This window comes from Ornithorhynchus anatinus, chromosome 17 (assembly GCF_004115215.2).
Source record: "Ornithorhynchus anatinus isolate Pmale09 chromosome 17, mOrnAna1.pri.v4, whole genome shotgun sequence".
Classification (NCBI taxonomy): Eukaryota; Metazoa; Chordata; class Mammalia; order Monotremata; family Ornithorhynchidae; genus Ornithorhynchus; species Ornithorhynchus anatinus.
In genome coordinates, this window is record NC_041744.1 from 43099415 (window position 1) to 43115344 (window position 15930).

A 15930-nucleotide genomic window follows, 5' to 3' on the forward strand; every position below is an offset into this window, starting at 1 on the left:
TCGTTTAAAGTTTTGAAATTTACCTGACCTATCCATCAGTTGATCAGTGGTATTTACTGAGCACTTATTGCTCGTAGAGGGCTGTACTAAGCAGTATGGCCTAGTGAATAGAGCATGGGCCTGGGAGTCAGTAGAACCTGGGTCCTAATCCCAGCTCAGCCACCCGTTTGCTGGGTGTCCTTGGGCAAGTCACTTTACTTCTCTGTGCCTCAGTTACTTTATATGTAAAATGGGGTTTAAGAGAGTAAGCCCTTTGTGGCACAGGAATTGTTTCCAACATGATTTGAGTGTACCTACCCCAGCACTTAGTAAAGTGCCTGGCACATAGTAAGCACTTAACAAATACCACAGTTATCATTACAATAAAATAGAGTTGAGAGACATGGTCCCTGTCCCCAAGGAGCTACTAGTATAGAAGGGAAAAGAGACATTAAAATTAATTAGAAGTTCTGTAGGGATGAGAATGGGGTGAATATCAAGTGCCAGGATGATAAAGGAGGGAGAGGGAAAGAGGAAATGACCTATCTCTATACCTTCCTCCCACTCTCAACCTTAAGTGCTACCAAAATTATTTTCTTATTTCTGTTACTATCTTAAATCTCATAATATTATTTTCTCACCACGATAAACTTTGGATGTGTTTTCCTCTGCTCTGACAACGAGTGGCTTTAACTAGTAGTTGAATAAGAGGAAGTGTTTATAAAATAGTGATATTTTCCTTCCACTCTCACCCACTTCATGTCTCCAAAAAGTTCTAAATTGACTCAAGATAGGCCAAATAGGTCTTTCATTCATTCAGTTGTATTTGAGTGCCTACTATGTGTTTAGCACTGTACACTTGGGAAACTATAATATAACACTATCCAGTGACATTTCCTGCCCACAATGAGGTTACAGTCTAGAGATGGGGGGACCAGACATCAATGCACATAAATAAAAAATTATAGAATGCATGTAAGTGCTTTGGGGCTGGGAGGGTGGAAGAGCAAGGGGAGCAAGTTGGGGCAATGCAGATGGAAAAGGAAGATGAAAAGTGCAGCTTAGTCTGGGAAGGCCCCTTGGAGCAGATTTGCCTTCAGTAAGGCTTTGAACAGGGAGAAAGTAGTTGTCTGTGGGGTTAGAGAAGGGAAGTTGTTCTAGGTCAGAGGCTAACAGTCGGTGGCATGATTGCACTATTTCTAAATATCAATATAAAGCATTTATCAAACAAATCAAAAACTAAACCGTTTAGTCTTCTAATGAGAAATATTGAAATGACAAGATTCATGTGAATTAATCAGACTTTTATTATTTTACAAACATGCTCATTCAGTAATCCAGTTCAGCTAGTTTGTTTTTAAGCAGGATACCAATTTTTTGCATAAAAATTAATGAATTGCTTCAATTTTCTTGTTCTCTTGACATTGAGATGATGATAGCTTATGTAATTATTAAAGATTAAATTTGGATAATGGTCACTGAAAGAAAGCACTCATTAGCTGAAGAATATCTTCCAAGTGTGGACAAATTGTTAGATCAGTTGTTCTTTATTCTGAATACAAATCAAACTCTGATCTTTTTACCACAATAAACTGCATGAGAGTCTACATAATAATTTAGAATAACATACTTTCCAACAGAAAACAAAGGCATTTCAAACAATATGGGGGAATCTCATAAAATAATTTTAGTGGTACATCATTTTCCTAAATTTATATAGCTCTTTGTTCACAAATATAATACCTTAAATAGTCACAGTTGCCAGATGAAAATTGATTTTTCAATCCATAATGTACACAGGTTCCCCTAGTGAAATGGCTTTTCACTGATAACCTGTGAAGAAGAAAGATTCATTATATCAAAATGCCCTTTAAAAATACATTTGACCTCACAACAGTTACATAACTTTGCAAATATGGAAATAGTAACAAATATAAACTTGAAAGAATTTGTAAACCAGTCAAGAGAATATTGAATTTTGAGCTGCCAATCATTTTCTCATCACCATGAACTACAGTTATGTTTCTCTGTGATCCGGTATCTGTGTTCTGGTTTTCACTACTTTTTGGATAAGAGGAAATGTTTATACCAACGGACATATTTGGGTGCCTGAGGGTATGATTTTCCTGAACCTATGGAAAAAGATTTAAAGTTATTATTCAGATATAAACTCTCTAGACTGTAAAGTCCCTAGCCTGTAAGTTCCTAATGGTACGGAATGTGTTTACCAACTTTGTTACATTATTCACTCCCAAGCACTTAGCACACTGTTATGTACGTGGTAAGCCCTCAGTAAATTTGTTCAATTGTATTTGTTGAATACTTACTGTGTGCAAAGCACTGTACCAATTGCTTGGGGTAGCATAATATGACAATAGACACATTCCCCCTCCACAAAATCATAGCTTGTTTGCACTGATTCACTGTAAATGATTTATCTCAAGATCAGGGTTGGTTGGAATAATACACATCTAATTTTACAAGATGATCATTGAGTGTGTACTTTTCAAGGGGAGGTGTGTGTGAATCCCAGCCCAAGCCAATGGAATGAGAATGAAATCTTGTTTCTGAATCCCATGTGGTAAGGGAATTATGTCCATCCTAATTACCTTAACCCCACTCAGGGTCACACCTGGAGACTTTCCATTTCCCTACCAGTCTCCACTATGGGAGGGGGAGTCAAGCAGAGGCATTTCCATTCCTAGCTTGGGCAGTGGCTAGCAAATGGAAGGCAATCTGCCACAAGTCAAAACTCACCTGTGCTGGGCAGCAGTGGCATTTGGAAAGAGGCGAGGGTGGAGACTGTAGTTTAACATGCGGAAGGAGGCAGCTGTAAACCACTTCCATATTTTTTAACCAAGAAAATCTATGGATCCACTACCAGAAAGATTGCAGATGGAGGTGGGGTGATCTGAGAGAGATGTGTCCATGACGTTGCTATGGGTCACAGCTGACTCGACGGCATAAGACAAGACAGTGATCTTATATCTACCCCAGCTTTTTATACAGTGCTTGATATATAGGGACAGCTTAATGAAAACTATTGTTATTATTATCTTGTAAGCTAGAGTCACAAAATTCATGCTAATTGAGCTATGCAAACTAAAGAATATAAAACCACCGTATGTACGATGAGGACCTCTAGGTTAGAATGGGTGGGCCATCCATCTCTCCATCTTATTATATATTTTCTATCACCTAATCACTGAAACACACTAAAAATGAAGGGACAGAAGCTCACTTCATTATTCAAGCCCCAGGAAATGACAAAAAGTCAAGGAAGTAATGGTGGATCTTCCTTCAAAAGGTCGGACATGGAAACATTGTTCTCATCCTCTTTCTGAGACTCATGGGAAGTGCAGGGTAGGACTGAAGCTGTTAGGCCACTACATTCATTCTACAGTCCCTGAATTCTGAGTTTTGGGGGTCTGCCTTTCCACTTCTCCTTTATCCAACTGGGAAAGTTGGTCAGAATCATTAGCACACCACCACCAAGGACAAGAACTTACAGGTCTTGGGAGAGTTCAGATCTGTCCTCCCAAAGCCAGGGTCCATCAGAGCCGTTCTGAGACAATCCAATCCAATAAAAAGAAGACAGAAGTTTCAGAAAATCCTGTTTGGAATCACAAACAAGAGTGGTTCTCTTTCGTGCTGGCAGTGATTCTGGAGCATATCGTTTTGGCACATGCATGGTATTTATTAGCAAAATCAGAAAGCATTAAATAACTGTTAAATCACCTTCTACCTTGGGCAACTTTAGAAACAAATCAGTTTCAGGAGCTTTCCATCTAGGGCTAGAAAAAGCAATGACAGAGACACATATTTGCCTGTAGAAAAATACATCTTATATAAGTGGTTGTTAAGATATGATTCACTAAGAATGCAGGCTAATGAAGCATTTTGAAGTGAAGAATGCATTGAGGAAGAAAAGCAGAGGTAGTGTAAATGATACTGGATTTTAGCAAGTCTAAGGGGATGAGGCAAGACTAAGTCCTAATCACTTAACGCATTATGATAAAAGAGAAACTTTAGAAATTATAAACACTCTTTTAGAAGCTTTTTTTTTTGAGTTACAAAGCAGGGTATGCTTCTTCCAGATGAGGAAATAGAGTGAACAGGGGAAGCAAAATTCTCCCATGCAATTAGGGTGATTGGGTGCCCATTCTCTGTACTGTAAGCTTGTGAGTGGGGAACAAAAAACTTGGCACGGTTCTCTGAACACAGTGAGTGTTTAATAAATAGGATTGGTTGACTGAGTAAGGAAATGAGTGACCAGCGGACATGAAAAACAGTATGGTTTAGGGGAAAAGATGAAGTTGGCAGTCAGCAAATTTAGAGTTTTAATCCAAGCTCCATCACTGAGTGTTGTGCGACCCTGGGCATTTTACTTCTCTGTACCTCAGTTTTCTCATCTGTGAAAATGGGGATGAGACCCTGTCTCCTTAAACTGTGAGTCCCATGTAAGACACAGACTTTGTCAGATTTGGTTATATCCATCTACCCCAGTCCTTAGTAGAGTGCTTCACACATAGTAAATTTTTAATAAATACTATAATTAGTAGTAGAAATACTCTATGGCCATGGGCTTCCACAGGCCATTTCAGACCCCTGAACTTGAGGATCCTGAGCTACTCTTCTCAGTGATTCTCCAATAATCATTCAATCCATGATATTATTAAATACATAGTATAGAGCACTAGATTAAGCTCTTGACTACAGTGGAAACAACAGTCATGTACCATAACCTGAGAAAGCCACATTCTACCTGGGGAAACAGACATATAAACGTTATTTTCAAATACGGGAATCAGAAGGGACAACAAAGATAACATTGGCTATAATGCAGATACATCATTAACATGAATAGTCTTTAGTTCTCATCATACTCCTCGCATTTGGGCAGCCACTTCAGTACCTCACAATTGTTGCAAGAAAACCCAGCATTTGAGTAAGGGAAAAAATAACGTGGACTGAATCACTATTGCTGTTATTGATTCTTAAAACATTCCTACGATGTGAATGAAGGACACAGATTCCTCTATCTTTTTTCACCTGAGAAGTGGCTGCTTTTTGATAGTTTTATAAGCCCATTTTAAATCAGCCTCTTAGTGGAAGGGCAAGAAGTGTCAAAAATTGAGAATGCCATACTTCTACTCTTAACACACTATTCCTGAATAGCTATTAGAAATTCAAATATGTGAGAACGCACATCCACCTCTTTACTCCCATCTATCTTCAGGAGACTGGAATTCATACTCCTGCAGGCAGTTTGACTTTCTGACCAATTCTTGTCTTCTCTAGAAAGGTAATAACAGTTCCCTCTGTTCCAGATCCAGTTCTCTGGGCAAGAGCCAGAGTAACATTCTAGAAATAGAAAGGAAAGAATATTAATCAGGTAATACAATGTTCTCCTCCCAGGATCGCACCTAATAATAATAATAATGTTGGTATTTGTTAAGCGCTTACTATGGGCCGAGCACTGTTCTAAGCGCTGGGGTAGACACAGGGGAATCAGGTTGTCCCACTTGGGGCTCACAATCTTAATCCCCATTTTACAGATGAGGTAACAGGCACCGAGAAGTTAAGTGACTTGCCCAAAGTCACACAGCTGACAAGTGGCTGAGCCGGGATTCGAACCCATGATCTCTGACTCCAAATCCCGTGCTCTTTCCACTGAGCCACGCTGCTTCCCTAACACCTGGAGAGTTTCTAGTATTCTACCAGTCTCGGCTATGGGAGGGAGAGTCAGAGGCATACCTTCTGTTTAAAATAGAATCCATGATTCTATTTTTCTTGATGATGTCTTGTTTTGTTTTGTTCTGTTTTGCTTTGCTGTCTCTCTCCCCCGTTCAGACTGTGTGCCCGTTATTGGGCAGGGATTGTCTCTCTCTGTTGCCGAATTGTACATTCCAAGCATTTAGTACAGTGCTCTGCACATAGTAAGTGCTCAATAAATACTATTGAATGAATACCCATTCCATTCCTAGCTTGGGGGGCAGCTAGTGAATGGAAGGCAGTCTGCCACAAGTCAAAACTCACCGGTGCTGGCCAACACCAGCACGGGAGAGAGTCGAGGGTGGAGACTCAAGGTTACTGCATGGAAGAAGGCAGTGGTAAACCATTTCCATATTTGTACCAAGAAAACTCTATGCATACACTCCTGGAACACTTGCAGATGGTAGGGCATTTTGGAAGAGATGTGTCCATGGGTCTATGGGTCAGAGATGATTTGACAGCATAAGACAAAACAAGACAATTCCATTTTGCAATTTTATAACATGCTTGTGTTTCTAAGCTTTCCATTTCTGTTAGATTCTTACATCCTTACATCACTGCAAAGTAGGGGAGAGCCATCTTGAAGAAACTGAAGCCAAATAAGTTTAAATAAGTTGCCCAAGAAGACACCAAAGACAAGTGTCAGAATTGTGGCCAGAAATCATGGCTAATGACTTCCAGACGTGCTTTTCTGCAGGTTGGATAATTGTTCTGTAGATTGGTACTTTTTTTTCAAGTGTGATGCTACTAATGATGGGATTCTAAACATCTGTGTGAGTTTGAAAGAGAATACTGAAGCACAAGCAAAATTTCCTTCTGCATTATTTCTATGCATTTTGCTACACATTCACAGAATTTTATATCTCGTTGCCTTCACCCTTCTGCCTTCATATTAGGAATGAACTTCCACTCTGGGACCAGTGGAAGCAGAGAGGCATTGATTGTCTAGGTTTTCTGGGTGTTTGCTTTACTGGTACAACTCTTACTTAAAATGTGAGGCAGATATGCTCTTCTCAGTGAGAACACTGACGAGTTAGTTCAGTTTTCGTGTTTGCTCACAAAGCAGTATTAACTTTACATCACCAAAAAGCTGGAGTAGAGCCATGTCTGGCTGGAAGATAAGGTATATAGGTGTAGTTGGGAAAAAAAGGCTGGATTCAGATTGCCATCGAAAAATATAAAGTTATACCACCTACCTCTCTCTGATGTGGTATTGACGTATGAAGGAGGTCTCTCAGATCCCTCATAAGATTCTAAAGACAAGAAAAGAGGTATTATTAGATATTTCTATTATTCCAAATAGGATAACTAAAATAGCATCTAGAGAAAGTGGATGATCTCCATCATCTATGTTTTCAGAGATAAAGAATTGCCTTTTCAAACCCCTGTTCTGGAGCAGATTGTTGTTTTGGTTTATCCAGATGTGACTTACGGTTAGCAATGAGGACCCCCAGTGCTAGTGCAGCTACCATGAGCCCCAGGCCTAAGATGCCCAGAATCCCAGCCAGGAGCCTCCAGGGAGCGGAAAGCGAATCTGGAAAAGGGGGATAGGACACAGTAAATAGAAGGACCTTTCTGCTTCCTGTCTCCCCAGTCCAGTCCACACTTACTCTTCCACATGGATCATTTTTACCTATCAACCTCCGCTCAAAACAAAAACTCCTCATTCTAGGCTTCAAGGCTCTCCATCACCTTGCCCCTTCCTACCGCTCCTCCCTTCTCTCTTTCTACTGCCCACCCTGCACGCTCCGCTCCTTTGCCACCCACCTCCTCATAGCCCCTCAGTTTCACCTATCCAGCCGTCGACCCCTGGGCCACATCCTCCCGCGGTCCTGGAATGCCCTCCCTCACCTCAGACAATCTAATTCTCTTCCCCTCTTCAAATCCCTACTTAAAACTCACCTCCTCCAAGAGGTCTTCCCAGACTGAGCTCCCCCCTTTTTCCCTCTGCTCCCTCTACCCCCCCTTCACCTCTCCGCAGCTAAACCCTCTTCTCCCCCTTTCCCTCTCCTCCTCCCCCTTTCCCATCCCACCCCCTCAGCACTGTACTAGTCCGCTCGACTGTATATATCTTTACCACCCTGTTTATTTTGTTTATTTTGTTTAATGAGATGTACATCACCCTGATTCTATTTAGTTGCCATTGTTTTTATGAGATGTTCTTCCCCTTGACTCTATTTATTACCATTGTTCTTGTCTGCCTGTCTCCCCCGATTAGACTGTAAGCCCGTCAAATGGCAGGGAGTGTCTCTATCTGTTGCCGACTTGTTCATTCCAAGCACTTAGTACAGTGCTCTGCACATAGTAAGCGCTCAATAAATACTATTGAATTGAATGAATGAATTTTTCTACAAAACCATTCCTTCCATGTTTCCCCATATCTCAGGAACCACCAGAGGTGTTCAATCCACCTCCACATCAAACAGAAAGTCCTGACCATCGGTTTTAAAGTAATCACCTTCCTCCCTCTTACCATAACTCTCAGATTTCCTACTTCAACCCAGCCTGCACACTTTGTTCCTCTAATGTCAACCTACTCACTTTACCTCAGTCTCTTCCATTTTGCCACCAGTCTCTTGCCCATGTCCTGCTTCTGGCCTGGAACCCCTCCTTACTATCACCCTCCCCACCTTCAGACCCTAATTGTAGGCAGATGTCCTCCTAAAGCCCTCCCCAACTAGACCTTCATTTCCTCTCCTCCCATTTGCTTCTGTGTTGCCCTTGCTTCAACTTGGATTTGCAGTGTTTCTTCACCCCTCCTTCATCCCACAGCACTTATGTACATATCTACACTTCATGTATTTGTATTTAATGTTTGTCTCCCCCTCCTGATTGTAGGCTCACTGTGGGCTGCTAACCTGTCTACCAGTTATGTTGTTCTCTCTCAAGGGCTTAGTAAGGAGCACCACAGGCAGTAAGCATTCAATCAGTACAATTGACTGATTGAAGGAGAGGAAGAATGAGCCACCCTTCCTCCTCACTGGTCTTGAAATGGCAAAAATCAGCCCTTTGGAATGGCAATAGCTGCAAATGGAAATTTTCACACATCTGGAGTCCACTCTTCTTTCCTCCTTTCTGCCTCTTTTGCCCTCCAGAGAGAGGCATTTCCCACTCTAAGGGCTCCCTGGTATACTAATGCTCACCTTCTCGCTGTACCTCAATCTCTTCTATCTTGCTGCTGATCTCATTCCCACATCCTGCTTCTGGCCTGGCACACCCTCCCTCCTCAAATCTGACAATTACTCTCCCCTTCTTCAAATCCTTAATGAAGACACATCTCCTCCAAGAGGCCTTCCCTGACTAACCCTTCCACCCTCGCTCATTCTCTTCCACATTGTCCTGACTTGCTCCATTTATACATCCCCCCCACTCCCAGCCCTGTGGCACTCATGTACATATCTGCAATTTATTAATAATGATAATAATTGGGGTATTTGTTAAGTGCTTATTGTGTGCCAAGCTCTATTCTGACAGCTGAAATGGATATGGGCGAATTAGTTCTGACACAATCCCTGTCCCACATGGGACATTAATCCCCATTATACAGTTGAGGTAACTGAGGCACAGAGAAGTGATTTGCCCAAAGTCACATAGCAGGCAAGTGCAGAGCCGGAATTAGAACCCAAGACCTCTGACTCCCAGCCCATGCTCTATCCACTGCATCATGCTGCTTCTCCCAAGTGCTTAGGCTCCCAAGTGATTAGTTCAGTGCTCTGTACATAATGAATGCTCAATCAACACAATTTATTGATTTACCCAAAGAAGATGATACAGACACTGAAATGTTCCTGAACTTTCTGCCATAAAAGAGTTTCTGCTTCTCCAATTTCTGTCTCCCCTCTAAACTGTAAGCTCACTTTGGGCAGGGAATATTTCTGTTTATTGTTATATTAGAATTTCCCGAGTGCTTAGTACTGTGCTTTGCACACAGTAAGCACTCAATAAATATGAATGAAAGAGTATACTACCTGGAATATCAACGTCAAAGTCCTCTCAGTCATTCATATTTATTGAGCATTCACTGTGTACAGAGCACTCTACTGAGTGCTTGGGAGAACACAATACAATAATCAACTGACACAATCTGAGCCCACACTGATCTTACAGTCTACTAACCAGCGAGGCTTAGTGGAAAGATCATTGGTTTGGGAGTCAGAGGTCGGAAGATCAAATCCCGGCTCTGCCACCTGTCAGCCATGTGACTTTGGGCAAGTCACTTAACCTATCTGTGCCTCAGTTCCCTCATCTGTAAAATGGGGACTAAGACTGTAAACCCCACGTGGCACAACCTCATAACCTTGAATCTACCCCAGTGCTTACAACAATGCTTGGTGCTTAGTAAATGCTTAACAAATACCATCCTTAGTGTGACTAAGAACACCTTGAACTGACTATTAGGAGCCGATAATATATATTAATGAGCAACCACCAAGGGATTGTTGTTTGAAGCTTTTGCCATCCAGAAAGTCTGACGTACCAGTGAGCCAGTAGCCAAATTAGTTGAAGATAGAGCTTATCATATCTATTAAAATCATTCTCCTCTCACTTATTGCACTGAAAATTGATGATGAGATCAATGGTATGATTGATCATATGAATTTAGTTTCAGCAAATTATCAGGGGAATTTATCTTAGGGCCTGCCATAAGATTTAGTATATAAAGCCCAGAACTGGAAATCAGAAGACCTGTGTTCCAATCCCAGCTCTCCCACTTCATCATTCATCATCAGTGATGTATTGGGTGCTTATTATGTGTGAAGCACTATATTAAGCACTTAGAAGAGTACAATGCAACAGACTTGGAAGACATGTATCTTGCCCATATTGAGCTTACAGTCTAGAGAGGAAGACAAATATTAATAAGCTATATATAGATAGATAGATAGATATGTACTTAATAAGAGCTGTGGCATTGAGGATGGGGTGAATATCAAATGACAAATGGTCACAGATCTAAGCGCATAAGTATCACAGAAGGGAGAGGGAGTCAGGGAAGAGAAGGATTAATTGAGGAAGGCCTCTTGGAGGAGATCTCACTGGCTTTCCAGTGAACCAGTAAGTGGCCAAATGTATTTTTAAGATGAAAAACCATTTTAAATATCTTTCAAAATTTTTCTACTCTACATTTGTTTCATTCATAATGCTCAAAGAGACAAATGGCATGATGAATTTTGGTCTGATTAACTTAATTTCACCAAGTCATCTGGAAAATATAGCTGAGGATTCAAAGCCCTGGTTGTATGGCTCAGTGTGAAGACCACAGGACTGGAATTCAGGAAACATGGCTTACTACCCCAGCTCCTCCACTTGCATGATGTGTTAACCCCAGAAAATTATTTAGCTTCTCTTTTCCTCAAGTATGAGACGTGAATTGAATACCTTGTTCCCTCTCTCCACTCAGACTGCAAACCCTATATGAGACAGGAACTATCAAAGTGAATATTATGCTGCTAGGAACATAGTAAGCATTTTCAAACATGCCCATATTTTCCCTTTCTTAAAAAAGCCCCAACAAAACCCTCTCTTCACCCCGCAGCTCCCTCCAGTTATTGCTCATATCCCTCCTACCATTCCTCTCCAAACTCCTTGAGCGAGCTGTCTGCAACCTTGTCTCAAATTTTTCTGCTCCACTTCTCTATTTACCCCCTCCAATCTGGCTTCCGTCCCCTTCACTCCACAGAAAACATCCTCTCAAAGGTCACCAATGATCGCCTTCTTGCCAAATTCAATGGCCTCTACTCCATTCTAACCCTCCTCGACCTCTCAGCTGTCTTCGACACTGTTGACCACCCCTTTCTTCTGGAAACGTTATCCAATCTCAGCTTCAAATTCATTCAATAGTATTTATTGAGCGCTTACTATGTGCAGAGCACTGTACTAAGCGCTTGGAATGAACAAGTTGGCAACAGATAGAGACAGTCCCTGCTGTTTGACGGGCTTACAGTCTAATCGGGGGAGACGGACAGACAAGAACAATGGCAATAAATAGAGTCAAGGGGAAGAAAAATATGGAATGCTTCACGAATTTGCATGTCATCCTTGTGCAGGGGCCATGCTAATCTTCTCTGTATCGTTCTAATTTTAGTATATGTGCATTCAAATGACACTGTCCTCCCCAGTTCTCATCTGTCTCTGTGGCTGCTCATTCTCTGTCTCTTTCATACGTTTCTCTTCTGCCTCCCATCTCCTAATTGTGGATGGCCCTCAAGGTTCAATTCTGGGTCTCCTTCTATTCTCCCTCTACACACAGTCCTTGAAGAAATCATTCACTTACACGGTTTCAACTACCACCTCTATGCTGATGACACCTAAATCTCCATCTCCATTTCTGAACTCTCTTTCTCTCTGCAGACTCACATTTCCTCTCGCCTTCAAGACATCTCTACTTGCATGTCTTTGCGTCACCTCAAACTTGATAAGGTTAAAACTCTACTTCTTATCTTCCCACACAAGTCATGTCCCCTGCTCACTTACTCATCACTGTTGATGACACTACCATCCTTCCTGCCTCACAAGCCTATTACCATGGCATCATCCTTGAATCCTCTCTCATTCAGCCTACAGATTCAAGCCATCACTACCTGTATATCTCCACTCCAGTCCATCCACCACTCTGCTCCTCAGATAATTTTCCTTCAAAAGCATTCAGACTGTTTCCGCACTCCTCAAGATTGAGTGGTTGCCCATCCACCTTCGCATCCAACAAAACCTCCTCACCATCAACTTTAAGGCACTCAGTCACAGTGCCCCCTCCTAACTCGCCTCTTTACACACCCTCAGCCCACATACTTCACACTTCTAATGCTAACCTTCTCACTGTATCTCGATCTATCTCTCTCACCACCAGCCTCTTGCTCATGTCCTGCCTCTGGCCTGGAACACCCTCCCTCATATAATACAGATAATTGCTCTCCTCCACTTTTAGGCTTTATTGAAGGCACATCTCCTCTAAAACATCTTCTCTGACTAAGCCCTTCTCTACTCTTCTCCCACTCCCTTCTGTGTCGCCCTTTCTCCCTTCATTCATCCTTCCTCCCATCCCCACAGCACATTTGTCTATATCTAGATTTATTTATATACATATATTATGTCTGTCTTCCCCCTTTAGACTGTGAGCTTGTTGTGGGCAGGGAATGCTTCTGTCTGTTCTTGCATTATACTCTCCCAAGTGCTTAATACAGTGTTTTGTACACAGAAAGTGCTCAATAAATGTGATTGAATGAATTACCAAATACCAGTTTTCCACATCATAAATTGGTAATGTGCTATACCTTCTGTCTCCACAGTTATACGTCTTCTCTTCGATTCCTTAGGAGGTTTCATTTCTACAGAGGCTACATTCTGCTCTCTCATCTTGCAAAGGACAGATGTCCAAGGATCTGAAATGATCTAGGTCTGAATGGCGGGGAAGGAGGGAGGATTAAATTGAAAAAGTTAAAGCAGCAAAAAGCAAAGACCTTCATATAGTTAGTGACCAACTCTCAACACGAGAACAGCTTCAAAGAACTAAGTCTTGCCACTGTCAGGGCATCATGATGGAACTGAAATTGAGATGATCAAAAGAGGCATCTCAAGCCCTTATCCAATGGATAAATGTGAATAGGAAAGGCAGCAACCATGGGAAAGGATGATTAACTGGAGGAAAAGAGTCTCATATAAATCTCATATAAATATGAGGATGCTTTTTGCTCCCGAAATAATCTCTTGCGATAAAGGAGTCACTAGATAATTTCATCTTTTGTGTACATTGGAATATTTTTCAATCAGTAGCCCCTGGAAAATTCCTCCCAATTATAATCCTAGCTATTCTGAAAAATACTTTAAAGGTCATAGTCATCATGACATGGGAAGTATTAGGTGCTCAAGAAGTAAAGCATAGCAGATATAGCCCCTGCTCTCAAGTTTCTATAAGCAGTTAGATCTACCTGTGATATAATCTCGTAAATTGTAACAAGAAGATTGAGTCACAGGTAGATCCAACTGCTTACGGCAATATGTTCTTGAGATTTTTTCATATCAAAGAAACAAATTTCCTGGTGAAGAATTGATGCTAAAAGGGCATTCCCATGCATACTTTCATCTCTGCTGTATACCAAATCTAATTTTCTTAATGTTTCAAATACACTCTGAAACTCCTCAGCTCCCGTAACAAGTCTGAACCTGATTCCACTCCTTGGCTGTACCACCTACCCAAATCAGAGATAATAACATGCATTAGGAACCCAGTGGATGTAATAAGCACTTGGGGAAGTACAACAGAAGCCAAGGACACATCTCCTGCACACAAGGGGTTTGTACTCTTAAAATATTTACTGTGAATTAATCGCAGTACATTGAATGCACAACTGAATATTCATATATCCCCAAGTGCTGAGGAATTGTAGAAATGAATATCGAAGGGCTGGTGGGTTGGCTGTTGAATTAATATGATTTGCGGTCTTGTGAATAAATTCAAGCCAGCTGTGGTTACCCTGCATTATTATGAAAATATGTTGGAGTAAAGGGAGAGACAAATGTAAGATCATAAGCATTACAAGAGGCTATAAGGAGTGAGATTTTAGGAGCTAGAAATATATACTCCTGAAATTTTTAGTTTTCATAATATACAGTATCCAGTTTAGCAGATGGATAGATGCCTTGATGTTAAATGGATCTAGTGCAAAGTACTGAATGACAATAATCCCAAACAACACATTTCTAATTCCTTAATAGACAAACTTGGAAAAATCTGGGCATAAATTCTAGCAGGCCTTTAAAATCATATATTTTCCTTCTTTTCTCGAACTAGAAAGATAAATTGCAAAAATACCTGTTCCCGAGATCGGATTTTCCAGGGTTTTTGGCAGAGGAAACAGGTCCTGGAGGTCAAGGGGTAGATGAGAAGCAGAGAAAGCCAAACAGTTCTACGTCCCCCAGGAAGAAACCCAGTGAGAGACCCTGAAGGTCTCGTGGCTCGGTGAAAATTGTTCAGAATGAGCTGAGGGCGGAATTTATCTTCACTGCACAGAGCTCCGGGTGGAACACACAGGAAGCCCTCACACTGCCACTAGTTTGAAGTCTGCTCTACCTACTGTATTTGTTCAGGGCTGAAGGTCTTTCATCTCTCTGACCTACAGGCTTCACAGCAACTGTCTTATGGGAGATGTTTATAAGGGCCAGGTACTGTGAAACCATCTTAAGGATATGTCTAGAGTTATTTCTTTCCATTTCCCATCTCTATTAATCATATCCTGAAGTTTACGCAATCTGGGCCAGGATCCACGATGGATATTTTTTCTGATAGTTTGAAAATATCTAGCTCAATATTTCTATTACAGTGTCACTGCTTTTTTAGTTCTCTGGCCTAGGTGAGCACGATTCATTCATTACAGTCCTTCTGTATACGTGTACTATTTTGTATAGCTAATCTTGTCTCCTGCTGTCAAGTCGTTTCTGACCCATAGCGACTCCATTGACACATCTCTCCCAAAATGCCCTACCTCTATCTCCAATCATTCCGGCAGTGGATCCACAGAGTTTTCTTGTCAAAAAATATGGAAGTGGTTTACTATTACCTACTTTTGCGCAAAAAGCTTGAGTCTCCACCCTCGATTTTCTCCCATGCTGCTGCTGCCTTGCACAGGTGAGTTTTGACTTGTAGCAGATAGCAGATTTCCAATACAACTTATTGGAGCCCACCCAGTCATCCTTGAATATTGGTATAACTATGATTGTTATGAACCAGCTCCGCTGGCTGGTTATATCCGAATGGATGGCATTCAGAGACCGACGTTAACAACTGTCTTTTAAACTAAAGGGGGTCATGGTGCTCCAGCAGAGTGATGCAAATAGATTTCCTCCTTACAATTATGTGCTTGTCCCTTACAAAACCTTTCCTTGTTTTTGAGGTTGCCACTTGCTTTCTGATATTCCCAAAGCCATTGAAATAGGAGACCACGTCCATACCTCTGTCTTTGTTTGAGACTGTGCTTTGGTATTTTATGTTGTTATTCTGTTCACATGACTTGTGGGTGCCACTTTTGAGTTGCCCATTCAGCAGCTATTTAGCTATCCTGCTCTTATTTAGTCTTCTTATATTTCCCACCCAGAGGAGGCCAACGGCTGGTACCTAACTGCATTCCAGGATCTTGCTGGTAATCTGGTCGTCTCATTTGAGACAAGGTATAGTTTGTTGAT

The 15930-nt window shown here is 41.4% G+C and overlaps 1 protein-coding gene and 1 non-coding gene across 4 annotated transcripts; both read right to left on the bottom strand.

The window, feature by feature from the left end:
- Window positions 1-1266: 1266 nt before the first annotated feature.
- Window positions 1267-15235, bottom strand: LOC103170742 (natural killer cells antigen CD94-like). Of its 3 annotated transcripts, XM_029081658.1 has the most exons (7): window positions 14564-15235; window positions 13026-13149; window positions 7187-7288; window positions 6951-7007; window positions 5189-5343; window positions 3489-3592; window positions 1267-1812 (listed from the first exon to the last, which is right to left on the bottom strand). In XM_029081658.1, the coding sequence occupies exons 2-7, from the start codon at window positions 13105-13107 to the stop codon at window positions 1692-1694; spliced, it is 621 nt and encodes a 206-aa protein (XP_028937491.1). In that variant the 5' UTR covers window positions 13108-13149; window positions 14564-15235; the 3' UTR covers window positions 1267-1691. The 3 variants fall into 3 exon arrangements, with proteins under 3 accessions (XP_028937491.1, XP_028937492.1, XP_016083409.2); XM_029081659.1 differs by having other exon boundaries at window positions 5195-5343; window positions 13026-15235; XM_016227923.2 differs by having other exon boundaries at window positions 13026-15235.
- On the bottom strand, window positions 11757-11861 carry LOC114818047. Its single transcript, XR_003765868.1, has one exon. It is a non-coding gene; the product is annotated as a U6 spliceosomal RNA (small nuclear RNA).
- Window positions 15236-15930: the final 695 nt, after the last annotated feature.

Bases quoted from the DNA above. Each gene is read 5' to 3' on its own strand.
- LOC103170742 (XM_029081658.1), bottom strand. From the start codon at position 13,107: ATGAGAGAGCAGAATGTAGCCTCTGTAGAAATGAAACCTCCTAAGGAA. The intron at 7,289-13,025 runs GTATAGCACATT...CCCCTTTTCCAG, and splicing joins TATAACTGTGGAGACAGAAG to ATTCGCTTTCCGCTCCCTGG. The intron at 7,008-7,186 runs GTAAGTCACATC...TCTTGTCTTTAG, and splicing joins GGGGGTCCTCATTGCTAACC to AATCTTATGAGGGATCTGAG.